Here is a 27,888-nt window from a genome sequence, read left to right as displayed (position 1 = left end):
TACCTTGGCCTTGCCCTGGAAGTTGAAGGTGAGGACGTACTCCCCGCGGCGTGTCTCGCTCTGGCGCACAAGGAAGACACCGTGGCTGGCCGTACCCCCCGCGAGCACCAGCTGGGCCGCTTTGAGGCGCGACAACGTCCCGTGGAACCACTGGCACTCGCTCAGAGGGTGCTCCACCGCCTCCGCCACGTCTGAGAACAGGAAGGAGCCTGGGAGGTGAGGAGGGATGAGGGGATGGATGGATGAGGGGAGGAGGGATTGGGGAAGTGATGAAAAGATTAGATAAAAAAAAAAGGTGTCACCAGACTTGCTCTGTACATGCTGGTGTGTTTGTTTGTGCGTAGCAGCCTTCACCTGTGGCATCTGGCGTCTCCGCAAATGGTGTGCCCAGGCCGGCTCCGCCCCCACGTCCGTCTGATTCGTCCAGAGGGGCGCGGGGCGGTAACTCTGGGGGGAGAGGGTCCATCAGCGGGGAGGAGCCGCCCACACCTCCATAACACACTGCAACATGACAGGAGCAAAAACATCAGTTTTACTTATTATTTAACCAGACATAAACCGCTCTTCTTGTATTTTCAAATAGCAACGCAACGTTGGGACTCATAGTTAAAACAACTTTTTTCGTCTTGCTTTCTGTATCAGGTGTTAAGTGTTCTAACTGTATATTTGTAAAGCTGCAAACAATTGTCAAACACAGGGAAATCGTCACACAACAATCCTAAATGGGCTCCTAGATCCTATCCTGTGCAGTCATATTTGAGAGGATTAGATAGGAAAGGAATATGGTAGTAGCTCCTCCTTACCTTATTTCTTTTATTCTAGGCAAGTCAGTTAAGAACAAATTCTTATTTACAATGACGGCCTACACCGGCCAAACCCGGACGACGCTGGGCTAATTATGCGCCGCCCTATGGGACTCCCAATCATGGCCGGTTGTGATACAGCCTGGAATCGAACCAGGGATCTGTAGTGACGCCTCAAGCACTGAGATGCAGTGCCTTAGACCGCTGCGCCACTCGGGAGCCCTTATGCTACATGTCTGCTGTTTGTAGATTCTTACAGATTAAGTGTCTAGTGCAGTGATCACCAACCTTTTCTGAGTCAAGTTCACTTTCAAAATGCAAGCCAAGCTCTACAGCTCAGAACTGTTTCTAAACATCTTTTAAAAAATGCAACCTTAACAGTAGGACTGTAACGGAGGCCACCCTAGCGGTGGAGGTTTCAGTGAGGAGGCAGACACTTCGATATGGTGCAAACTCAGACTGAGGGTGTTTATTTACAGTGGTGAGGTGAAGCCGCCGGAACACTGTACACTATGTACAAACAAAAATAACAAACATAACAATAACTGGACAGGAACATAAACTGGAAAATTAATCAAAAAATAAGTTGAGCTCCAAAGAAACCAGGCTTCAATCAATAGCTGAAAATATAGCGTACAGCCAGCATGGCAACCTTACCCTTGTCCTGCCTGGCAGGGTTTCAAGTATAATTCCCATCAGGCCTCACCTTGGACTGTACCATTTTAGACCAATCACAAATCAATGGTAACAATTATCTTACATAAAGGCCTGAACAGCACAATAAACATACGCTGAACAAAAATATAAAACGCAGCATGTAAAGTGTTGGTCCAATGTTTCATGAGCTGAAATAAATTATCCCAGAAATGTTCCATATGCAAAGAAAAGCTTAATTCTCTCAGATTTTGTGCACAATTTGTTTACTACACTGTAAGCGAAAATGTCTCTTTTGCCAAGATAATGCATCCACCTGACAGGTGTGGCCTATCAAGAAGCTGATCATTACACAGGTGCACCTTGTGCTGGGGACAATAAAAGGCCAATCTAAAATGTGCAGTTTTGTCACACAACACAATGTCACAGATGTCTCAAGTTGAGGGAGCATGCAATTGGCTTGCTGACTGCAGGAATGTCCACTAGAGCTGTTGCCAGAGAATTGAATGTTCATTTCTCTACCATAAGCTGCTTCCAACGTCGTTTTAGAGAATTTGGCAGTACGTCCAACCGGCCTCACAACCGCAGACCACGTGTAACCACGCCAGCCCAGGACCTCCACATCCGGTTTCTTCACCTGCGGGATCATCTGAAACCAGCCAACCGGACAGCTGATGAAACTGTGGGTTAGCACAAGTTAAGAATTTATGCACAAACTGTCAGGGAAGCTCATCTGCATGCTCGTCGTCCTCACCAGGATCTCGACTCGACTGCAGTTCAATGTCGTAACCAACTTCAGTGGGCAAATGCTCATCTTCGATGGCCACTGGAGAAGTGTGCTCTTCATGGATGAATCCCAGTTTCAACTATACCGGGCAGATGGCAAACAGCGTGTATGGCATCGTGTGGGCGAGCGGTTTGCTGAATGTTGTGAACAGAGTGCCCCAAGGTGGTGGTGGGGTTATGGTATGGGCAGGCATAAGGCACAGACAACAAACACAATTGCATGTTATTGATGGCAATTTGAATGCACAGAGATACTGTGACGAGATCCTGAGGCCCATTATCATGCTACTCATCCGCCGCCATCACCTCATGTTTCAACATGATAATGCACGGCCCCATGTCGCAAGAATCAGTACACAATTCCAGAAAGATTAAAATGTCCCAGTTGTTCCTGCATACTCACCAGACATGTCACCCATTGAGCATATTTGGGATGCTCTGGATCGACGTGTACGACAGAGTGTTCCAGTTCCCGCCAATATCCAGCAATTTCGCACAGCCATTGAAGAGGAGTGGGACAAAATTCCACAGGCCACAATCAAAAGCCTGATCAACTCTGCGAAGGAGATGTGTCGCATTGCATGATATCTGTGACCAACAGATGAATATCTGTATTCCCAGTCATGTGAAATCCATTAATTATGGCCTACGGAATTCATTTCAATTGACTGATTTCCTTATATGAACTGTAAATCTTTGAAATTGTTGCGTGTTGCATTCATATTTTTGTTCAGTGTATTTAGGCAATGAATCAAACATTACTAAATACAAACACATTTCAATACATTGTGTAGAACCCTGCATAACGCATAAATGGATTGGGGTAACATTTAGAACCACATACTAGAACCCAGTAGTACCCAGGATAATTAGAGCTCCTGAACGCAGTTCTGTTTGACGATCTAATACTGTAACACCAATGAAGTGTAAGAGGACAGAATATCCCGAAAATGTGATAATGATAGCAGCAGGGGCTGCTTGATGGTGATGAGATGAGACATGCGGTAAGATGGTGGACTATCGTTTGAGTGAATATGGAATGGAGGATCTCACAGAACTTTTGGAAGAGTTTGAGGAGGAAATTGAACGTGACGAGAGTGAGGATGAATTAACTGTGGTGGCAGGTGCAGCGATGACTGCTGAGAAGAAGTTGAGTGTAGAGGGAAGCAGTGTGGTGAGGAAGGTCGGCGTCAAGTGCAAAAAGAGGGATACATGCTCCAGTAGTTCAGAAATGGAAACTGGCGAGAGTGAGGATGAAATACCTGCGGTGAGGACTGCCGAATTTGGGCCTTGTCCTGAGGATGATAAGGATGATTCTGGCCCAGTGGGAGTGAGATTTGTAGAGCGAATGGATCCTTGTATTTTGGCTGATCCATATGTGGTGTCAGGTTGGGTGGAGAAGAGGTTGGGGACTGTTGAGTTGATGAAGGTAACTTGGAGTGGATTTGTGATGATTTATTGTGTTTCCTCCGCCCAGAGCGTGGGGAAACGGAGAAGACATTGTCTGTCATGCTGAGTTTTGATGCAGTCTTTGCCAGATAAGGTCATGCTAGGAAGTGTCAATTACCCTGTGAGTGCTTTTGTTCCGAAAATACAATGGTGTTTTAGGTGTCAAGTTTATGAGCATGTTGCAGCAGTGTGTAGGAGGGAGATGCCTAGATGTGAGAAGTGTGCAGGAGGGCATGAGACGAAGGAATGTGTGGTATCGGTGGAGAAAGTTATGTGTATTAGTTGTGGGGGTGCCCATGGGGCTGGAGATCGGAGTTGTCCGGTGAGAGAAAGGCAGCTTGAGGTTACCTGGGTTAAAGTAGTACAGAAAGTGTCGTATGCCGAAGCAGTGAAGAGAGTGGTAGAGGAAGATTGAGTAGGCAGAGACCAAGAGAATGATGGGAATAATATGTGCTTCAGTACGGTGGACTTTTGAGCATTTATAGCCTTGGTTGTTAATTGTACTGCAGAAAACCACAGAAAATAGAGGTGGCAGAGAAGTACTTGGGATTGTGAGGATTTACTGCAGAACAGTTGCAGGGGGTGTTGAGTGGTAGTGTTATGTCCTCTCAGATCGTTGGTCTGGAGTAGGACTAGATAGGGTTAAATAGTGGAATGGGGTTGTGGGTTTTGTAGAGAGAGCTAATAGTTCGCAGGGCAATCTCCCTTTTCCTCAATTTTGTATTACCGTATCAGATAATTTAATGTAGGTAGGCCGTGAATGGCCTCACACCAATACAGTAGGTGGCGGTGTATGCACCTAAAAGTTAGATGCAATCCGCCAACCAAATCCCAAAGAAGAAGAAGCTCTGTTTGACCCACCTCCCGTCTCAGCAGGAGCATGACAGAGGAACAAACAATTCACAGGTAGGATATGTTTGCAAACAATTATTTTACGTTACATAGTGATTACCGAACCCTGTGCACTTGAATGGTAACATTGATAACATTCAACTGAGACTGCTCTTCTCTGTGTCACGGAGGCTCTCCGCACTGCTAAAGCTAGCTCTCTCTCCTCTGCTCTCATCCTTCTAGACCTATCTGCTGCCTTTGATACTGTGAACCATCAGAACCTCCTCTCCATCCTCTCCGAGTTGGGCATCTCCGGCGCGGCTCACTCTTGGATTGCGTCCTACCTGACAGGTCGCTCCTACCAGGTGGTGTGGCGAGAATCTGTCTCTGCACCACGTGCTCTCACCACTGGTGTCCCCCAGGGCTCAGTTCTAGGCCCTCTCCTATTCTCTCTATACACCAAGTCACTTGGCTCTGTCATATCCTCACATGGTCTCTCCTATCATTGCTACGCAGACGACACACAATTAATATTCTCCTTTCCCCCTTCTGATAACCAGGTGGCGAATCGCATCTCTGCAGGTCTGGCAGACATATCAGTGTGGATGTCGGATCACCACCTCAAGCTGAACATCGGCAAGACGGAGCTGCTCTTCCTCCCGGGGAAGGACTGCCCGCTCCATGATCTTGCCATCACGGTCGACAACTCCGTTGTGTCCTCCTCCCAGAGTGCAAAGAACCTTGGCGTGACCCTGGACAACACCCTGTTGTTCTCCGCTAACATCAAAGCGGTGACCCGATCCTGTAGGTTCATGCTCTACAACATTCGCAGAGTACCTTACACAGGAAGCGGCACAGGTCCTAATCCAGGCACTTGTCATCTCCCGTCTGGATTACTGCAACTCGCTGTTGGCTGGGCTCCCTGCCTGTGCCATTAAACCCCTACATTTCATCCAGAACGCTGCAGCCCGTCTGGTGTTCAACCTTCCCAAGTTCTCTCACGTCACCCCACTCCTCCGCACACTCCACTGGCTTCCAGTTGAAGCTCGCATCTGCTACAAGACCATGGTGCTTGCCTACGGAGCTGTGAGGGGAACGGCACCTCCTTACCTTCAGGCTCTGATCAGTCCATACACCCAAACGAGGGCATTGCATTCTTCCACCTCTGGCCTGCTGGTCCCCCTACCTCTGCGGAAGCACAGTTCACACTCAGCCCAGTCAAAAATGTTCGCTGCTCTGGCACCCCAACGGTGGAACAAGCTCCCTCACGACGCGAAGACAGCGGAGTCACTGACCACCTTCCGGAGACACTTGAAACCCTACCTCTTTAAGGAATACCTTGGATAGTATAAAAGTAATCCTTCTACCCCACTGGCTATCATAAGGTGAATGCACCAATTTGTAAGTTGCTCTGGATAAGAGCGTCTGCTAAATGACGTCAATGTAAATGTAATAAGAAAAGGCATTATAAGAAACATTAAATGCAGCGCAACAAACAAATGGTTGCTGCCAAAACCAAATGAATTGCCGGCGAACTCACAATCTGTGTTTCTCTCTACAGGCTACATCGGCAGCACCAAAGGACAAGGCATCATACACATATTATATTAAATAAAGGAATGTGCATTTCATAAACCCATAAACCGTTTCCATGTCTGGTTGTACCTGCATCTGATGGTCAGTCTCAGCGGATGGAGGGAGAGAGCGAGCAGCAGAGGGTCCGCCTCTCAACACCCTGCTCTCTCCTTCTCTCCGGTGAGACTGACCAGAGAGTGGGGAGACAGTCTTCCACCTGATGACCAAACTCGAGTCACACCGCATTATTTCAGCCTCATGCACAAATTCATGTAGTTCCTATGACCAGAGAAAGTGAAATATTAGTCGACGAGCCGTTAATAATAGAAATGCAGGTCTATCGATACACTTGGCTACTCATTCATTGCAGGTTCAGTGCTGGTTGTAGCGTGAGTGGAAGTAGGGAGAAGCATGTTTTATGTTTTGTAAAAGTGTTGAATCATAAAAACAGCAGCTCTTTGCTGTATTCTTTGACAGTCTCTCTGGTCAGGGTTTTAAAAGTCATGAAATCTCATTTAGGCTAGTATCAAACTTTGCTGTGGGGTAGTGGAAGCTGCTGGCACGGTGATTTGAGCTATCCGATTGGCCAGCGCAGTAGGCACACTTGATTTAGCTCTACGGGTCTGCCGGGTAGGCCGAGTTTGTTCCTTCAGACAAATTAAATGGTTCAAAATGGGAACACTTTGCCAAACCGGCGCGCAGGGCAGCTGAATCAAGTGCACCTACCACAAACAGCTCAAGGCAAAAAAAGAAAGGAGGAGCGCAAGGCTTTTCTACAGAAATGTTTGGCGATCGACTAGGAATGCCTAGGGAAGTGTCTAGGGGTTGATTTGGCATGTCCCACTCACCTTGAGAGAGGCGGTCACTGAATTCTGGCGTTCCACTGATGTCCATGGGTCCCCCACACACACCTTCTACGTCCTCCTGTTCACTGTAGAGTCAAGATACACAAAGCTTGTTCTAGGTGGGGTGTCGCTTCTACTTCTGTTGACCTCATCAATAGTCGACAGTCAGTGAATACAAGCATATACAGTTGAAGTCGGAAGTTTACATACACCTTAGCCAAATACATTTAAACTCAGTTTTTCACAATTCCTGATATTTAATCCTAGTAAAAATTCCCTGTCTTAGGTCAGTTAGGATCACCACTTTATTTTAAGATTGTGAAATGTCAGAATAATAAGAGAGAATTATTTATTTCAGCTTTTATTTATTTCATCACATTCCCAGTGGGTCAGAAGTTTACATACACTCAATTAGTATTTGGTAGCATTGCCTTTAAAATTGTTTAACTTGGGTCAAACGTTTCGGGTAGCCTTCCACAAGCTTCCCACAATAAGTTGGGTGAATTCTGGCCCATTCCTCCTGACAGAGCTGGTGTAACTGAGTCAGGTTTGCAGACCTCCTTGCTCGCACACGCTTTTCAGTTCTGCCCACAAATTATTTTGTACAGTGAGGGAAAAAAGTATTTGATCCCCTGCTGATTTTGTACGTTTGTTTGTACGTTTGCCTACTGACAAAGAAATGATCAGTCTATAATTTTAATGGTAGGTTTATTTGAACAGTGAGAGACAGAATAACACACAAAAATCCAGAAAAACAATGTTATAAATTGATTTGCATTTTAATGAGGGAAATAAGTATTTGACCCCTCTGCAAAACATGACTTAGTACTTGGTGGCAAAACCCTTGTTGGCAATCACAGAGGTCAGACGTTTCTTGTTGTTGGCCACCAGGTTTGCACACATCTCAGGAGGGATTTTGTCCCACTCCTCTTTGCAGATCTTCTCAACGTCATTAAGGTTTCGAGCCTGACGTTTGGCAACTTGAACCTTCAGCTCCCTCCACAGATTTTCTATGGGATTAAGGTCTGGAGACTGGCTAGGCCACTCCAGGACCTTAATGTGCTTCTTCTTGAGCCACTCCTTTGTTGCCTTAGACGTGTGTTTTGGGTCATTGTCATGCTGGAATACCCATCCACGACCCATTTTCAATGCCCTGGCTGAGGGAAGGAGGTTTTCACCCAAAATTTGACGGTACATGGCCCCGTCCATCGTCCCTTTGATGCGGTGAAGTTGTCCTGTCCCCTTAGCAGAAAAACACCCCCAAAGCATAATGTTTCCACCTCCATGTTTGACGGTGGGGATGGTGTTCTTGGGGTCATAGGCAGCATTCCTCCTCCTCCAAACACGGCGAGTTGAGTTGATGCCAAAGAGCTCGATTTTGGTCTCATCTGACCACAACACTTTCACCCAGTTCTCCTCTGAATCATTCAGATGTTCATTGGCAAACTTCAGACGGGCCTGTATATGTGCTTTCTTGAGCAGGGGGACCTTGCGGGCGCTGCATGATTTCAGTCCTTCACGGCGTAGTGTGTTACCAATTGTTTTCTTGGTGACTATGGTCCCAGCTGCCTTGAGATCATTGACAAGATCCTCCCGTGTAGTTCTTGGCTGATTCCTCACCGTTCTCATGATCATTGCAACTCCACGAGGTGAGATCTTGCATGGAGCCCCAGGCCGAGGGAGTGTGACAGTTATTTTGTGTTTCTTCCATTTGCGAATAATCGCACCAACTGTTGTCACCTTCTCACCAAGCTGCTTGGCGATGGTCTTGTAGCCCATTCCAGCCTTGTGTAGGTCTACAATCTTGTCCCTGACATCCTTGGAGAGCTCTTTGGTCTTGGCCATGGTGGAGAGTTTGGAATCTGATTGATTGATTGCTTCTGTGGACAGGTGTCTTTTATACAGGTAACAAACTGAGATTAGGAGCACTCCCTTTAAGAGTGTGCTCCTAATCTCAGCTCTTTACCTGTATAAAAGATTTAAAGAATTACATGCGTTTTTCTGGATTATTTTGTTGTTATTCTGTCTCTCACTGTTCAAATAAACCTACCATTAAAATTATAGACTGATAATTTCTTTGTCAGTGAGCAAACGTACAAAATCAGCAGGGGATCAAATACTTTTTTCCCTCACTGTATAGGATTGAGGTCAGGGCTTTGTGATGGCCACTCCAATACCTTGACTTTGTTGTCCTTAAGCCATTTTGCCACAACTTTGGAAGTATGCTTGGGGTCATTGTCCATTTGTAAGACCCATTTGCGACCAAGCTTTAACTTCCTGACTGATGTCTTGAGATGTTGCTTCAATATATCCACATCATTTTCCTTCCTCATGATGCCATCTATTTTGTGAAGTGCACCAGTCCCTCCTGCAGCAAAGCACCTCCACAGCATGATGCTGCCACCCCTGTGCTTCACGGTTGGGATGGTGTTCTTCGGCTTGCAAGCAACCCCCTTTTTCCTCCAAACATAACGATGGTCATTATGGCCAAACAGTTCTATTTTTGTTTCATCAGACCAGAGGACATTGCTCCAAAAAGTCAGATCTTTGTCCCCATGTGTAGTTGCAAACCGTAGTCTGGCTTTTTTATGGCGGTTTTGGAGCAGTGGCTTCTTCCTTGCTGAGCGGCCTTTTCAGGTTATGTCGATATAGGACTAATTTTACTGTAGATACTTTGGTACCTGTATCAGAAGCTTCTAAAGCCATGACATCATTTTCTGGAATTTTCCAAGCTGTTTAAAGGCACAGTCAACTTAGTGTATGTAAACTTCTGACCCACTGGAATTGTGATACAGTGAATTATAAGTGAAATAATATGTCTGTAAACAATTGTTGGAAAAATTACTTGTGTCATGCACAAAGTAGATGTCCTAACTGACTTGCCAAAACTATAGTTTGTTAACAATACATTTGTGGAGTGGTTGAAAAACAAGTTTTAATGACTCCAACCTAAGTGTATGTAAACTTCCTACTTCAACTGTATATGGTCCCTCTTAACTCTCACTCACTGCTCCTCCCTCCCTAATCACTGACTTGAAAGAAAACTAATGTGTTACATGTATTACTTAACACACAATTTGCTTACCTGATACATATACCGTTCCTGATGTCACTCAACCAGGCTCTCATCTGCACAGCATCTCGCGTCTCAATCACATACTGCACCTGTCCCTCCAACTGACAGAGAGAAAGATAGGGTTAGAGAGAGCGATAGAGGGAAAGAGTGAGAAAGGAGGCGACAGAGAGAGGGGGCGAGAGAGTGCGTGAGAGAGGGGGGGTGAGAGAGGGGTCGAGAGAGTGCGTGAGAGAGGGGTGAGAGAGAGGGGTGAGAGAAAGAGAGAGAGTGAGAGCGAGAGAGTGCGAGAGAGGGCATGAGAGAGAGAGTGCGTGAGAGAGGGGTGAGAGAAAGAGAGAGAGTGAGAGCGAGAGAGTGCGAGAGAGGGCATGAGAGAGAGAGTGAGAGAAAGAGGGAGAGAGAGAGAGAAAGGGGGGGGGGGGGAGAGAGGGGGAGAGAGAGAGAAATACAATTCAGTCTACAGATGCAAGCTGAACAGGAGCTGACTACCTGAACGAAATGAACTGAGAGAGAACAAAAATAAATAAATAGGGGAAATGAAAGGATGGACAGAGCAGAGCAGTGTTACCTGCAGGAGGAAGGTGTTCTCCTTGTCAGGCACCTCCAGGGCTGTGGTGCTCCTCACATCCACAATAGAGCAGCATGGGATAGTTAGCCTGGGCTTAGAGGACTGAGAGACAGGGGGACAGAGAAGACCATTGAATAAGACACCATCTGTGCGCTCAGAGAAATGGTGCAATTTTCACATTATGGAATTGTCACAATGCCCGCCAATGACATAATTAATTTCCAAGCATTCCAAAGGAGCATGTTGACAGGTTCTCATGCCTCTCAGTGTTATATCAAGGATACACAATCTACTCTGATGCCGCCGCACCCCCCCCCAGAAAAGTGTTGCATGTTTTTTTTTTTTTTATCCTGCAATTCTACACTGTTTCTTAACGGGGGAATCAATATTTTGGACAGAACACAACTACACTGAACACAAATATAAACGTAACATGCAACAATTTCAAATATTTTACTGAGTTACAGTTCATATAAGTAAATCAGTCAACGGAAATAAATTCAATAGGCCCTAATCTATGGATTTCACATGACTGGGCAGGGTGCCGCCACGGGTGGGCATAGGCTTACCCACTGGGGAGCCAGGCCCAACCAATCAGAATGAGTTTTTCCCCACAAAAGGGCTTTATTAAAGACAGAAATACTCCTCAGCAAAATAGTTTTACCCAATAAGGATTTTAATTAAAATGTTGTATTTTGTAGGCTAAGAATAAGCATTGTTAAATTGCACATTAAGTTTTCATCTTCTTTTTGTCACAAATAATGCGATCACAATGTAGTACAATTACAAATGTGAACTTTATCTTCCAATAATTTTCTTTCTCAATATAGCAGTGTTATCTGGTAGGGCATTAAACAAAAACTGTCAATTTGAAAATGCAAACTGGAGTTTTGCATTTAAATTTCATCATTGATTATGTTCACATAAAAATAATATTTCAAATGTATTATTAAATGTATCATTATCAAATTTGATTTTTTTTGGCAGCTATATACACACCGAGTATACCAAACATTAAGAACACCTTCCTAATATTGAGGTCTCTCACTCACTTTAGGCGGAATGAAGAACTCCAGATAGTACTCCTCGCCCCGCTCCCCCTCTTTGTCCCTCTCCCTCAGGACCAGTCGGCACTTGTGCCACCGACCACCCCTCCAGCCCACAGTGCCCCCGGGGACGAGAGGCTGTACTGCAGCTGTCTGAGCGGCGTTAGCGGTGGACGAGGTGTTGTTTAAGCCGGTGCCAGCGTTGTTGTGTTCTTGTGTGCCGTGGTGCAGCAGGCCGAAGGAAAAGCCAGGGAAACCACCGTGGCTCCCGGCAAACTCATCTGGCATGGAGGAGCTGACGCTGACTCCTCCCTCCCTCACCAGCCGGCCCGTCTTCCTCGGGGTGGCACTGCTGCTGCTGCTGGGGGGCAGGCCGGAGAAAGGCGACACCACGGCCGAAGTGGGCGCCGAGGAGAGAACGGGGGGTGGGGAGCGAGACAGACGCAGCTTTTCCAGCCGGTGGCTCCACTTCTCCTTCTCTCCCCCCTCGCCATTGCTCCGCCGGCGGTCCCGCGCCTCCGATAGCGAGAGGGAGGTGGCACTGCTGGAGGAAGACGGGGGCAGGGAGGAGGAGGAGGAGTGGGGGAGGGAGAGGGGCAGGGAGAGGGAGACAGGCATGGAGGAGGTGGGCGTGGGGGGCTGGGTGCCAGAGATCCTCTTGGAGGAAGAGCCAGCGGCAGCGTCCTGGACCCCCATGGTGTAGCTGTAGCTGGAGGGCAGCTGGGAGGAGCTCTGGGGGGAGTCGCTGGATGAGCTGCGCCAGTGCAGGATGCCCCGGACACTGCCCCGCACGCTGCGCCCAACACTCCGCAGAGAGAAGCGCTTCTTCAGTTTGGTTTTGGACTGGCTTCCTGCCGAGGCCGTGGTGCCGTTACCCTTGGAGCTGGGAGGGGATGTGTCGGAGCAAGGGGAGGCAGGCGTTTGGGGCATGTGGGAGGGGTCTTCATTGTCCAAGCAAACTTCCAGTTCCGCCTCCCCCTCATCTGGCTCCCCCTCCTCCCCCATGACCGTTACGCCCGCCCAACTATCCTCCTCTTCCTCGGCCGTCGTTTCTCCATTGCCCGGGCCGACACCAGGGAAGTGTTTAACAGTAACCAGGGCACCCCTCTCTTCCCGCCTGCCGTTGTTTCCTCCTCCCACTGAGGAGGAACAGGAGGAGGAGGAGGATGGGGGGAGGACCGTTGTGACAGCATAGGAGTCTTGAAATTGGTCCCCACTTCGGGTTTCCAACACCAGCCGTGTGGAGGCAGGCTTGGGCAGGGCTCGCACCGGGTTGGCTGGGGCACAGGGGTGGTAGGAGGCTCCCTCGGCGACAGGAGGGGGAGAGACCGCCTCCTCTTCCAGGGAGGTGGCGTCTGATTGGGGAGCCCAGCTCCCCGCCTCCATTTTGGGGGCTGTACCCGGCGCCCCTGCCACCCCCTCCAGTTCGCTCTGGAAATGGCGGACAAAGCGGTCAGTGAAACGGCGACAGAAGGCGGCAGCAGAGTCGGGGGAGTAGTGCGGGTTCTCCAGGAGGAACGCCCGGAAGTGGCGGGCAAAGTCCCCGGCCGCCATGCGGGCATGCAGCTCACAGAACTCCGTCCAGCTCAGGCAGGGGGAGGGCGTGGGGGTGTCCGACAGCGAGGAGGGGTGAGGCTGGGCCAGGGGAGGGGCCAAGGGAGGGGGCAGGGGGGGTGGCCGAGGGAACAGGGGCAACAGGGAGGGGGACGGAGGGGACGGAGAGGGGGAGGGTGACGGGGGCAGGGGGGAGGAGTTGGCTGCCCGCGGGCTAGGTGGGGTTAAAAGAGAGCCGTTCATTCTACCAGGAGGGGGTGGGGGGGAGTTGATTGGCCAACTAGCCGGCTGCTGATTGGTTTATCACTTAAGGTAGATTAATGAAACCTGCACAGCTCATCAGGGCTAATTTACAAATGAGTGGGAATTCAAGTACCGTACTACACCAGGCATAGAGTAGATTCACCCCCATTTAAAACCTTCAGCTAAAAGACTACCGTAACACACTGATGAGCACAGACGGAGAAGAGGTAGAAATATAGGGGGTCTGTCTCTGTGCAACATGCTATCATATATTTAAAAAGGTCTATGATAAAAGACAGGGGGAAATCGGTGTCAGGGAGGAGGTATAGGACAAAGGGGCGAGGTAAATAGGTGAGGTTCACAAGTGGCCGCCCTGCTTACGGTCCACCACACATTCACAAGAACACAACTGCAGCCTGTGAAAACAATACAAGCACAATCAATTGTGATACATCAGATTACCTGTTACATATATTCTCCTGAGCCATAACCAACTCTAATATGATCTACAATATCTAATCAACTGTGTAACTAATACAAATACCACTAGCACCGGTTGCCACCTGTAGTTGTTGTCTGTTAGACTATTGGTCACAATCGTTGTGTCAAATGTCACTGATTTAAATTGAGTCAATGCTTTACATCCACAAAAACAATAACAAATTGATAAGCAACCCGTTTCACTGACAACCCATTAAATTGTTAACTAGAGTTCTTCACATAACGGTAGGTAGTTAGATGTGGTGAAGATCCAAATGGTTGCTTGTGAGACACCAACTGATTTGTCAGTGTTCAGATAACTAGCGGCTTAATCACTTTCACACACTGTAGCAAAGCCAAAGGTAGTGTGGCATAGCTAATTAACTACCTTGCTGGCTAGATTATTGTAGCTAAACAACTGACTGCGTATGAAACCAGCTAACAAGCTAGCAATATTACCTAGCTAGTTTGCACACTGGCGCTGGATGTAAACAATCCAGAGAGCCTGGTTAGTACTACTGGCTAACGCAGTTACCTGGAATTCACAAACCATTGTCGGCTCCGTCAGAAACTCGAGGCCAGTGCTTGACGGCTAAAATAACCTAAAGGAGAGGAGGAGAGACAGTTAACTAACTAGATAGCTAATATTACAGAGTAATGATAGTGCGTGGACATGGCAAAATGACAGACAGTGTGGTCATGTTAGCTTAGTTAACTAGCAACAAGAACCAGCACCTCGCGTGATAAACAATCTAGTAAGCGTTACTGAGCTAGCTAACGTTCGCTAACTAGCGACCCATCACAGCTAGCTAGTAACGCCATCCATCTTCTTAACATAACCATGTTAGCTAGCTAAATAAAAAGCACCAGCTTGAAGCAGTTAGCTAAGTAGCTAACTAGCCAATATTCAACAATGTAGCTCAAATGTAAGCCATGTAACGGTAGCGAGCTAGCTGTTTTAATTAAATAACAGCGGGTTAGCCAGCTAACAGTAGCTAGCAATCGTTTGTTATAGTAGCTACCTAGGCTATTGCTATTATCATTGAATAAGGGGTGCTAGCTAATTGAAGTAATGTTATGTTTACCCACTTGTACACGCTTGTCTTCAAAATAGTGTCCACTTTACAGTTAGCTAGTTAATCGTTAACTTGTGCCTCCCATATGTGCTACAGCCAACAGGCGAATCGCTAGCTAATATGTAGCTAGCTATCTAGCTATTATTATTAGCTAGCCAGCTATTAATAAAACAACTAGCAATCTTGCGTTGGCTTACATTAGAATTTTATATCCCTATATTTTACGCTCCAGCGTTTTATACAATTCGTTCATATATCCGCGATATAATTATCATTTTATAACAGTTGTTGCTAACATATGAATATTTCTGTGCTCCCTATCTCTCGCGATATAGTGGGAGAGAGAGGATGGGAAGGGAAAGTAGACTAGAGAGCAGGGTGGCAGCAGGAGGAGTTGCAGGGACTATGTTTCCATTCAGAGTACTTAGATGGTGGGAAAATGGAGGGGCACTAAAAACATTTTGAAATGAAATCACCACTGTCTGTGAATTTTGTGAGCAGTAAATTAGTATTTGTCTTATTGAACTACTAGGCTATCTATTTCAAAAATTCATAATTTGCATGAATGTTTACAACAAGCCTATATAATTACATATAATTTAAAATGTTTTTGTAATTAAAATATATCCTTATGGAGATTGGTAAATCATTTATTTCAAACTAGCTGAATAGATCCATGATTACTGTAGGCTATAGGAGGCCTACATGCAGCCTTTCTGTGTCAGTGGCCACATGAGCACATTGGCCTACTGCTGTGTTGGTGTTGTTTCTATAGCTTGCTTTCAGTATTGTGTTGTTTATACACAGTGTGTACTTATTGTCAATTCACGTTCCACCATTCTCTTCATCCTCAATGGCATTTCTATTTCACTTCACCAGCATGTGTTTAAAGATCCAAAGCAGACGTTTTTTTTCCATCTCAATATCAAATCCTTTCTGGGGTAACAATTAAGTTCCTTACTGTGATTGTTTTCAAATAAAGTTCTCTAAAATAGAGGAATGGACTACAATAGAATAGAATAGCATTGAATAGACTAAAATAGAATAGAGAAGGATTAGCCGTTGTGTTCATAATTTTTCTTTCATTTAAAAAATGTATACTGGAAATCTTAAATACTCTGGCTTTAATACAAAAAAAGTATATTCCCTGGAATCTGTTGAGAAGTAAGGAGGGACCTAACTAGTGGTAAGTTGTTTGTAGAAAAAATTACTTGTAATGCCATTTGTGCTGTAGGCTTTCTTTCTTTCGCCCTCTCTCTGTCTCACACACGCTCACTCAATTATCTTCCAATAAATATCTTCCATTTATTAGTGAGAAGAAATGCATAGACTGACATCTCGTAAACTGTTGAGGAACTACAGTGTAAAGACTGACATTTCGACAATGGTTGAACCGCATGTTGTTTCATTTGTGTTGAAATTTGAATTATTAACTGTTTTTGATCCTTTTAATCAACACAAGGGAATGTAGGAAACAGGCTAGTAGCTACACTACTGAACTTCTGGTTTCATTATTTGTGTGGCTTTTGCGCAGGTCTCCGCCCCTCTGGAACGCTCTGGAAAGACGAGAGCTTTCCTTTGCTGCGCTTGCAATGCATGCGCCTCTCAGCGTCAGTCATCGCACAGGAATGCTGCACTCTCATTGGTCAGAGTGTTCGAGAAATGTCTAGAAATCAGGGATAGTATATATTCTGGTGAATGTCATTCATTTAAAACATCGACTGAACGAGAATACCTAAGGGTGAAGAAAGCAAGAAAAGAGGAGAGCGACTTTATAGGCTACTGCCCTATTCCTTTCAACGAGACCTCTACATTCACAAACTGTAAGTAACTTTCAGTAGCCTATTTTCATATGCATGACTGTTGTAAACTTTATGGAAATACAAAATTATGCTATGTTGGTTGTGTAGACAGCCGGTTTAGCTATAACATTATATGCCAAAATATTTGGTTAACTAATACCGAAATAATATTATTGAACTGTTACTGAAATAATATTACTGTGAACAGACTAGGGCTATATTCGCCATATTTTCTAGCATGTTTTATTATAATTTGTTATTTCTTATTTTTAAGAAAATCTGCTCTATTATGTGAAGATATTAACTCAATATTATTCAGGAGGGTGCAGTTCATACAAATGTAGGCCTATTGTAAAAAGACGTTTCTCTGTCATAGATTAGCAGAAATGATTGTGTCTGCCATTTTCTTTATGTTACACCCCACTGAATATGTGCCTGGCCGGTACATTTAGAAGTATTTTGATATTTTTTATTTGAAAATACAATTAGTTGAATATTGGAATGCATTTGGCAATACATTTGGAAAGTATCAGCACGTATGTGAAAATACTCAAACACACAGACAAGTGTATTAAAAAATATATATATATATTTAAATACTCCATGCATTTGAACCCAGGACTGTTTGGTCCTAGGGGTATTTGAAATGGATTTATAAACTAGTTTCAAATAGTATTTATAGGAAATTATTTGAAAATACTTTCAAATAATTCCAGTAGAATTGGTTGATTCGGCCACATTATTTAAAAATACAAAAATAAACAGAAAATAAGCCATGTATTAGAACCCAGGTTTGGTTGTTATTCAAGTATATTTAGGCTAACACCTCTGTTGTTGGAGATTGACACTACTTGCACCTAGGTTTTCGTAGAATAATATCAATTTCTAAAACCTTCTTTCATTCTTTTGTAGGCAACTAACTCCAATCCATCAAGATGTCGTCAGCTAAAAGCCTGTCTATTGGCATTGACCTGGGCACTACCTACTCCTGTGTGGGGGTGTTCCAGCATGGCAAAGTGGAGATCATCGCCAACGACCAGGGCAACAGGACCACACCCAGCTATGTGGCCTTCACAGACACCGAGAGACTCATCGGTGACGCAGCAAAGAACCAGGTGGCCATGAACCCCAACAACACAGTTTTCGACGCCAAGCGCCTGATTGGCCGAAAGTTCGACGATCAGGTTGTGCAAGCCGACATGAAGCACTGGCCCTTCAAGGTGGTCAGCGATGGAGGAAAGCCTAAAGTTCAGGTAGATTTTAAAGGTGAGAACAAATCCTTCAACCCAGAGGAGATCTCCTCCATGGTCCTGGTGAAGATGAGGGAGATCGCTGAGGCCTACCTGGGCCAGAAGGTGTCCAACGCAGTCATTACAGTCCCCGCCTACTTCAACGACTCACAGAGACAGGCCACTAAGGACGCTGGAGTGATCGCTGGGCTGAATGTACTGAGGATAATCAACGAGCCCACAGCGGCAGCAATCGCCTACGGCATGGACAAAGGCAAATCCAGGGAACGCAACGTCCTGATCTTTGATCTGGGCGGGGGCACCTTCGACGTGTCCATCCTGACCATCGAGGATGGGATCTTTGAGGTGAAGGCCACTGCTGGGGACACTCACCTGGGTGGGGAGGACTTTGACAACCGCCTCGTCAGCCACTTTGTGGAGGAGTTCAAGAGGAAACACAAGAAAGACATCAGCCAGAACAAGCGGGCTCTGAGGAGGCTGAGGACAGCCTGCGAGAGGGCTAAGAGAACCCTGTCCTCCAGCTCCCAGGCCAGCGTTGAGATCGACTCCCTCTTTGAGGGCATCGATTTCTACACCTCCATCACCAGGGCTCGTTTTGAGGAGATGTGTTCGGACCTCTTCAGAGGAACCCTGGAGCCTGTGGAGAAAGCCCTCAGGGACGCCAAGATGGACAAGGCCCAGATCCATGACGTTGTCCTGGTCGGAGGCTCCACCCGGATTCCCAAGGTCCAGAAGCTCCTGCAGGACTTCTTCAACGGCCGAGAGCTGAACAAGAGCATCAACCCAGACGAGGCGGTGGCCTACGGTGCTGCCGTCCAGGCAGCCATCTTGTCTGGCGACAAGTCTGAGAACGTCCAGGATCTGCTGCTGCTAGACGTGGCTCCCCTGTCCTTGGGAATTGAAACCGCTGGAGGGGTTATGACCGCCCTGATCAAACGCAACACCACCATCCCATCCAAACAGACCCAGACCTTCACCACTTACTCCGACAACCAGCCCGGGGTCCTGATCCAGGTCTATGAGGGAGAGAGAGCCATGACCAAGGACAACAACCTCCTGGGGAAGTTTGAGCTCTCTGGAATCCCCCCTGCCCCACGAGGAGTCCCTCAGATCGAGGTGACCTTTGACATCGACGCCAACGGCATTCTGAACGTATCAGCGGTGGACAAGAGCACGGGCAAAGAGAACAAGATCACCATCACCAACGACAAGGGGCGGCTCAGCAAAGAGGATATTGAGAGGATGGTGCAGGATGCCGACAAATACAAAGCTGAGGACGACGCACAGAGGGAGAAGATAGCAGCCAAGAACTCCTTGGAGTCGTACGCCTTCAATATGAAGAGCAGCGTTGAGGACGACAACATGAAAGGTAAGATCAGCGAGGAGGACAAGAAGAAAGTGGTGGACAGGTGCGACCAGGCCATTTCCTGGTTGGAGAACAACCAGCTTGCAGACAAAGAGGAGTATGAGCATCAGCTGAAGGAACTGGAAAAATTGTGCCAACCTATCATTACCAAGCTATACCAGCAAGGAGGGATGCCCACAGGTAGCTGTGGAGATCAGGCAAGGTCCAGCTCTGGTGCCAGCTCCCAAGGCCCAACCATTGAAGAGGTTGACTAAAGTGAGGGACTTGTATAATGGACAAAATGCATTAGTATCACTGCATACGTTTTGCTATTCAAGAAAATACTTTGTACATATACTGATTTCTACTGGTTGAAATTGTAATGCCTTTTTATGGCTCAGTGCTGTTTAGGAAGTACTTAATATATTTATTGGTTGTACTGTAAAGATGACAATAGATACATATTGAAAGATAAAATAAATGGTGATGTAAATGTGTTGTTTAATACCAAATTGCATTGATGGACATTGCAAATAAAATTTATTTAAATAGGTCTGTTGGTTGTTTCCTTGAATTCCTTCTCTCATAACAGATTCAGTATTCACATTTTTATAATTTTATTTCCACAATACCATGAAATATTGTAAACAAAACTTTGATCGACGGCTAAACCACTAGAGAGAGGAGAGCAGGTGAGGACACCGTAATGGCCACTGTTTATCAACTCTTTATTCTGTGATAAAGTCTGATACAATCACTATGGTCCTTGGAAAAAGAGGCACAGTGTGAAGGGAAAACTGATCGTAAAATCAGTACTCCTACTCTGAGATTCTTTGTGAAATATTAGTTTTATAGCTAATTTCCTGCTACTCTACACAGTGGCATGTAAATCTTGGTGGGGCAAACTCCACCAAAAAACTCCACCAAAAATGTGAGGATGCATGCCAGCAAAGCCACAACACTAAGCAATACATTAATTGCGCTATAACGGTGACAAACAGTGCCCACAAACTGTTAAGGCCTACATAAAGCTGTCACAACAGCAGAGCTTTCTTTTGAGCCACTGCTAAACCTGGCTATCAGCGAAACAGTTAATTCAGCCTCATTTACTGCCTTTAAAAAAAACAAAGCTGATATGGCTCACTTGCTTAAACAAATGTGGTTTCTACTGACAATTGAGATGTACAAACTATGGCATAAGGGGATGACGAGCGGATAAGAGGCAATCCGTAATATCGATTAAGACATTAATGAGCGAGCTAGGACAGACAGTTAATGTAACTATTTGTTCAGCACTTTTGAAATGTAGGTTACAGCGACAGAATTCAGAACATGGGCCGTTCTTACAGTATTCTCCCTGTACACCAAGTCAGAACCGTAGGATAAATAAAGGGGGCATATAAGCAGACAATGAAAGCTCTTACAATATTTGAGGCTACAGGTGCACCACCAAGTCAGAACAGTAAGCGAAGTTAGGAGGGGGAAAGGGACCAAATTATTAGGGTGAGGTACATGGGCTACTAACAGCTTACTACACAACATACACTTAGTATTACTTTCATAGCTACAGTATACATATCTCCCTGGCATATTACATAATTTATGCAGCAGCATACAATACATTTTTGGACTCACCTTGTTGTGCTGTGCTCACTTGAACAGGAAGGTGGCGCGGCAGACCTTCGTTGGAAAATTTTGTCATCAAACTTTGTCATCAAAGTCTGGCATTCTCTGGATTTATGGTGCTTTCAAGACAACTGGGAACTTGGGGAAAAAAAAGAAAGTCGAATCATGATGTCAGTGATCTTCAGGCCAGAGCTCTAGAAAGAGGCCCGAGTTCCCGACTTGGAATTCCGAGTTGGATGACCATTCAAAACGTATTTTCCCAGTTGGAGCTCGTTTTCTTTCCGAGTTCCCAGTTGGCTTGAACTCACTGAAGTCTGAGATTTCCCAGTTCCGAGTTTCCAGTTGTTTTGAACACGGCAGAAGTCATGCTGGATTGACAGCATTGCCAATGTATTCAACCTTTTCTGGCCCATCTTGTTGAATGTTTATCCTTTTAAGCTTGGAAAAGAGACCCTTAAACCCAGACTTGGACCTTACACCCACTCCACTGAATAGCAGGCTAGTGATTGCTTTGCATTGTTAGCCACTGATTCCTTCCAAACCACTTATTGTTGAATTTGCGATGAGCACCGATACGTTTTATCTATAATGTCTCTTCATAATTTCTGTTCATATGACAAGGACTGAAAAGGATTTGCCAGTAGATTGTCGGCTTGATTCATGATGTTGACTGCTAGCTAAGATTTTGAAAGTATGATGTTGACATGATCAGTCCAATCAAAGCTACGGTAGATATGTGATTTGATGTAATTGTATCTGTGGCCAATGACCTTGAGCCTTCTTGGATGGGCACTTCTAATGTAACTCTATGGCAGCACCCAAGGGGCTTTCATTTTTTAGCTCTACCCGCAGATTTTGCGGCGACGTAGTGTCCCCATGATGACAGAACACTGAGCCAATCACGGCGCAACTAGAGAACATTACCAACCCCTATGCTCCGTATTTTCTGCTGGCTGCCCCACCACCACAGAAAGCACTGAGCTAGGCTGAAACACCTGCATTTTGGAGCTGCCTTACTCAAAAAAACAAAAAAGAGACCATGTTTTTATGCGGCCTTATTAACTGGCTATAAATTGATGTGCTACCGGGATGAAACCACTCTGCTAAGTAACCTATGGGCTCACTAGTGCAATTATCACTTTCCTTTCTCTCGACCAATAGGGGAGTATTTATATGTCAACTTATGCCAGCTGCCCCACTAAGGGTTATCTGTCACCACATCTGGGTCCGAGGAGCATTTTCTTGGAGATGAGGCCTACCCCAACCTATCTAAATCAAATTCCATATTGCATTCTGTCTTTGTTGTCCATTCAGTTCAGCCTGTACTCGATTGAACTGATATTCATTACTGCACTGTTGGGAAAGAGCAAGCAAGAAAAGCATTTCACTGTACTTGTGCACGTGACAATAAAAACTTGAAACTTGATACATAGGCCTACTTCAATGTAAAAGATCAGCAGTTAAATTCGACTGTATATTGGTATTATAAACCGCACTGCCTATGATAATGCAAAACTTGAAATAGATACAGTGCATCCAGAAAGTATTCAGACCCCTTGATTGACTTTTTCCACATTTTGTTATGTTACAGCTTTATTCTAAAATGGATTAAATTATGTTTTTTCATCATCAATCTACACACAATACCCCATAATGGCAGATTTTTTGAACATTTTGCAAATTTATAAAAAATTAAAAACAGAAATCTTATTTACTTAAGTATTCATCCTTGAGATGCATCCTTGAGATGTTTCTACAACTTGATTGAAGTCCACCTGTGGTAAATTCAATTAGTTGTACATGATTTGGAAAGGCACACACCTGTCTATATAAGATTCCGCAGTTGACAGTGCATGTCAGAGCAAAAACCAAGCCACGAGGTCGAAGGAATTGTCCGTAGAGCTCCGAGACAGGATTGTGTCGAGGCACAGATCTGGGGAAGGGTACCAAAACATTTCTGCAGCATTGAAGGTCCCAAGAACACAGTGGCCTCCATCATTATTAAATGGAAGAAGTTTGGAACCACCAAGACTCTTCCTAGAGCTGGCCGCCTGGCCAAACTGAGCAATCGGGGGAGAAGGGCCTTGGTCAGGTGACCAAGAACCCGATGGTCACTCTGACAGAGCTCCAGAGTTCCTCTGTGGAGATGGGAGAACCTTCCAGAAGGACAACCATCTCTGCAGCACTCCACCAATCAGGCCTTTATGGTAGAGTGGCCAGATGGAAGCTTCTCAGTAAAAGGCACATGACAGCCCCCTTGGAGTTTGCCAAAAGGCACCTAAAGACTCTGAGACCATGAGAAACAAGATTCTCTGATCTGATGAAACCAAGATTGACCTCTTTGGCTGAATGCCATGTGTCACGTCTGGAGGAAACCTGGCACCATCCCTACTGTGAAGCATGGTGGTGGCAGCATCATGCTGTGGGTATGTTTTTCAGCAGCAGGGACTGGGAGACTAGTCAGGATCGAGGGAAAGATGAACGGTGCAAAGTACAGAGATCCTTGATGAAAACCTGCTCCAGAGCCATCAGGACCAGACTGGGGCGAAGGTTCACCTTCCAACAGGACAACGACCCTAAGCACAAAGCCAAGACAAAGCAGGATAACCTTGGGAACAAGTCTCTGAATGTCTGTTATGACGAGTTTCTCTGGTATCGAGTACTTCAGGATGTAAGAGAATAATTAAACACTTAGAGGGAGAGTTGGTTCCGAGTATTTAATTGTTACAGTACCGGATTCACATGACAAGCGGTACGGGCGTAGCCTATTGTCATCCGAATGACTTACATAGAAAACCTCTCAGTTTATATAATGCTTTCCGAGCCAATTCCATCCAACAGTTGCCAACCATTATTGAGTGTCACTCCCAACAACAATAGTATCACCCTATATGGTATCGTGTTGCACCCTAGTCAGTATAACATACTCCTTCTAAGATTAGGACCAGTGGACCCCAAGCTATCTTGGCACGCATACCTTCTGGCACCCACCAGTGACAGAAATAATACATGGAATGTCCTCATCCTCCCAATCCTTATGCATCTCATAAGATCAAAGACATTAACAAATACTGTATAAAAAGACGTCATATCAATGTCTTTGAGTGGCCCAGCCAGAGCCCGGACTTGAACCCGATCAAACATCTCTGGAGACACCTGAAAATAGCTGTGCAGCGACGCTCCCCATCCAACCTGACAGAGCTTGATAGGATATGCAGAGAAAAATGGGAGAAACTCCCCAAATGCAGGTGTGCCAAGCTTGTAGCGTCATACCCAAGACTTGAGGCTGTAATCGCTGCCAAAGGTGTTTCAACAAAGTACTGAGTAAACGGTCTGAATACTTATGTAAATGTGATATTTCAGCTTTTAGTTTTTTATTATACATTTGCAAAAATTTCTAAAAACCTGTTTTTGCTTTGTCGTTATGGGTTATTGTGTGTAGATTGAAGAGGGAAAAAAAACAATTTCATCCATTTTATAATAACGCTGTAAAATAACAAAATGTCGAAAAAGTCAAGGGGTCTGAATAATTTGTTGTATGGCTCCTTTGGGAATATAAACCCATCACGGCCAGAAAAGGTGAGGAATATATTCTGCAATGGTTATGAAGATAAAATAAATAGGATGTCTAACTATGTCTAATTATTTTAAATAAAAAATAAATCTAAAATAAGTATGGTTGCATTCTTGTTAAATATGTTTTCCTGTTTTTGGTTTTTTATGAATACGCTTTTCATCATGTCCCCCATTTGCATTTACTTGCCAGCTTGCAATGCAATATTTCAACCATTAGCAGTGTTAAGGTTGAGCGCTTCAAGTTCCTTGATGTCCACATCACCAACAAACTAACATGGTCCAATCACACCAAGACAGTCGTGAAGAGGGCACAACAAAACCTATGGAGACTGAAAAGATTTGGCATGGGTCCTCAGATCCTCAAAAGGTTATACAGCTGCACCATCGAGGGCATCCTGACTGGTTGCATCACTGCCTGGTATGGCAACTGCTTGGCCTCTAGAGGGTAGTGCGTACGGCCCAGTACATCACTGGGGCTAAGCTTCCTGCCATCCAGGACCTCTATACCAGGCAGTGTCAGAGGAAGGCCCTAAAAATTGTCAAAGGCTCCAGCCACTCCAGTCACAGACTGTTCTCTCTGCTACCGCACAGCAAGCGGTATGGGAGCACCAAGTCTAGGTCCAAGAGGCTTCTAAACAGCTTCTACCCCCAAGCCATAAGATTCCTGAACATCTAATCAAATGGCTATTTGCAAAAAATACAACAAACGACTCAACACTTAAACGTAATTTAATCCTATTAATTACATATTTTTCTCTCTTCACTTCTTAATTCGGCCATTTTACTGTCTTAAGCCGTTCTGTTATGTGAATTATTTAACAAACTATTTTAGTGTCTCTGTGCGTCTCCCAAAAGGTTGTAAGTCTTTTGGGATTTAAGTAACGGCCAGAGTCCCGGTCTGCATAGTCAGAGATATTTATTCATTGAGAATTCTGCCATCACAATTTCAGAGTCCATCTTTTATACTCATACGTCATACAAAAATAAATCCCTTCCCTCTGTAGGCGGGCTGTAGTTTTCCACTCTAAAACTGCTCTAATGACCTTCAGTTCACACACACACACACACACACACACACACACACATATACACACATGCATACACACATACATACACACACACACACACATATCCTACTCCCTGCTTTACTCAGTTATTGCCGTTCTCACAATATTCTGCACCATGTTTTCATAACAGTTTCTCCCCTCCCTAAATTGGGAGGCCTCTTTATCTTAGTTTCTCAGTTGTCTTTGTTGTCTGGCCTAACTCTTACTCACATTGCTAAATAGTGGCTCAATGCCATAGCCTTTACTGGTCCTACACTCACACATTTCTAACACATTATACACAGTTTCAGGGTGTAATAATTAGTCATTAATAATTAATCTATCACGTTCCCACTTGTCCCTTTGTTGCACATGGAAAGTGCTTCCTGACAGCATCTGTGGAGGGAAAGCAACAAATATAAGATAAAGAGCACATAGAACACTTAGGGGTCAGGTTTGGGGTCCATTCAATCAGTTCAATAATTTATTTTAAATTCAATTTAAACAATTTAAAAACCTTTATGTGAAAAGCTGATCAGATTCAGATTAATAAGAAATCCTTATTAATTTGCAAGGATTTATTTGTAAATTCAAATAAGGGATAGTTCAGTTTTTTACACTTTATAGTCAGATGTTTCCTTACCAGAGGTGGAAAAAGTACCCAATTGTCATACCTTCATAAAAAATTACTCAAGTAAAAGTGAAAGTCACCCAGTAAAATACTACTTGAGTAAAAGTCTAAAAGTATTTGGTTTTAAAATACACTTAAGTACAAAAGTAAAAGTATAAATTATTCAAAATTCCTTATATTAAGCAAACCAGATGGCACCATTTTATTTTTAGTTTAGTTTTCGGATTGCCAGGCAACTCTCAGATTTGACTGTTTGTTCCGGCACCTATTTGCCCGGATCCGGTACCTCTCGCGGCATGATTTATTAGTTGTTTCACTGTTCGCACTGTAGACATTCTAATAAAAGCGATCAGCGTTAAATCAAGTTGCCTCCTCGTTATTTCTCCCGAACCACAGAAAGACCATCACGTAAAAGCACGGTGATCCTTCTGTGTAATCATCCTATCCTGCCATAATGATTCCAGACCTGCTCTCTTATTTGTACATAGATGTTATGGGGAGGGCCGGAGGGGTAAGTAACTGATCTTGACACAGGTCTTGGTAGGTCTACGTAGCCTAGGCTCCGTACTGAATTTGAATCGTGGGAAAGCCAAATAAAAAATGGATAAGAAAAAGCAATCGAGTTTGATGACACTTTTCAAGTCCAGAAATCCAGAGAAAGATGGTGAATTGAACCCAGAACTAAACAGAGAACTGTCAGTGCCGGAGAAGAGGAGTGAGGGGCAAACTGTTCCTGATGGCGATGCTTTAGCTAGCAGCGCTGCTAATCCCACCAGTTCAGTATCACCACCGGCACCTCCACTAGCTAAACTCAGCAAAAAAAGAAACGTCCCCTTTTCAGGACCCTGTCTTTCAAAGATAATTCGTAAAAATCCAAATAACTTCACAGATCTTCATTGTAAAGGGTTTAAACACTGTTCCTCATGCTTGTTCAATTAACCGTAAACAATTAATGAACATGCACCTGTGGAACGGTCGTTAAGACACTAACAGCTTACAGACGGTAGGCAATTAAGGTAACCGTTTTGAAAACTTAGGACACTAAAGAGGCCTTTCTACTGACTCTGAAAAACACCAAAAGAAAGATGCCCAGGGTCCCTGATCATCTGCGTGAACGTGCCTTAGGCATGCTGCAAGGAGGCATGAGGACTGCAGATGTGGCCAGGGCAATACATTGCAATGTCCGTACTGTGAGACGCCTAAGACAGAGCTACAGGGAGACAGGACGGACAGCTGATCGTCCTCGCAGTGGCAGACCACGTGTAACAACACCTGCACAGGATCGGTACATCCGAACAGCACACCTGCGGTACAGGTACAGGATGGCAACAACAACTGCCCGAGTTACACCAGGAATGCACAATCCCTCCATCAGTGCTCAGACTGTAGCAATAGGCTGAGAGAGGCTGGACTGAGGGCTTGTAGGCCTGTTGTAAGGCAGGTCCTCACCAGACATCACCGGCAACAACGTCGCCTATGGGCACAAACCCACCGTCGCTGGACCAGACAGGACTGGCAAAAAGTGCTCGAGCTGCGGTTTTGTCTCACCGGGGTGATGGTCGGATTCGCGTTTATCGTCGAAGGAATGAGCGTTACACCGAGGCCTGTACTCTGGAGCGGGATCGA

General features: G+C 45.1%; 2 protein-coding genes across 2 annotated transcripts in view; one reads left to right on the top strand and one right to left on the bottom strand.

Annotated features, from left to right (window-relative positions):
* Nucleotides 1-15,207, bottom strand: part of LOC311102183 (uncharacterized protein) — a 25,367-nt gene extending 10,160 nt beyond the window's left edge. Inside the window, exons 1-8 of the mRNA XM_084143432.1 lie at nt 15,000-15,207; nt 14,446-14,512; nt 11,640-13,846; nt 10,588-10,689; nt 10,029-10,120; nt 6,947-7,029; nt 355-501; nt 4-209 (exon numbers count right to left, since the gene is read on the bottom strand). Of these exons, the coding sequence (XP_083999558.1) occupies nt 4-209; nt 355-501; nt 6,947-7,029; nt 10,029-10,120; nt 10,588-10,689; nt 11,640-13,430 (2,421 nt within the window). The 5' untranslated portion in view covers nt 13,431-13,846; nt 14,446-14,512; nt 15,000-15,207. The remainder of the gene's footprint in view (nt 1-3; nt 210-354; nt 502-6,946; nt 7,030-10,028; nt 10,121-10,587; nt 10,690-11,639; nt 13,847-14,445; nt 14,513-14,999) is intronic.
* Nucleotides 15,208-16,700: 1,493 nt separating this feature from the next.
* Nucleotides 16,701-19,936, top strand: LOC311101165 (heat shock 70 kDa protein-like). Its single transcript, XM_084142246.1, has 2 exons — nt 16,701-16,809; nt 17,701-19,936. Exon 2 carries the CDS (start codon nt 17,724-17,726, stop codon nt 19,656-19,658), a length of 1,935 nt encoding a protein of 644 aa, XP_083998372.1. The 5' UTR covers nt 16,701-16,809; nt 17,701-17,723; the 3' UTR covers nt 19,659-19,936.
* The last annotated feature ends 7,952 nt before the right edge of the window (nt 19,937-27,888 follow it).

The sequence above is a fragment of the Coregonus lavaretus genome (genome assembly GCF_964263955.1).
Source record: "Coregonus lavaretus genome assembly, chromosome: 2".
NCBI lineage: Eukaryota > Metazoa > Chordata > Actinopteri > Salmoniformes > Salmonidae > Coregonus > Coregonus lavaretus.
Note: the sequence above shows the minus strand (reverse complement) of the source record. Positions and strands in the feature narration are given on the sequence as shown.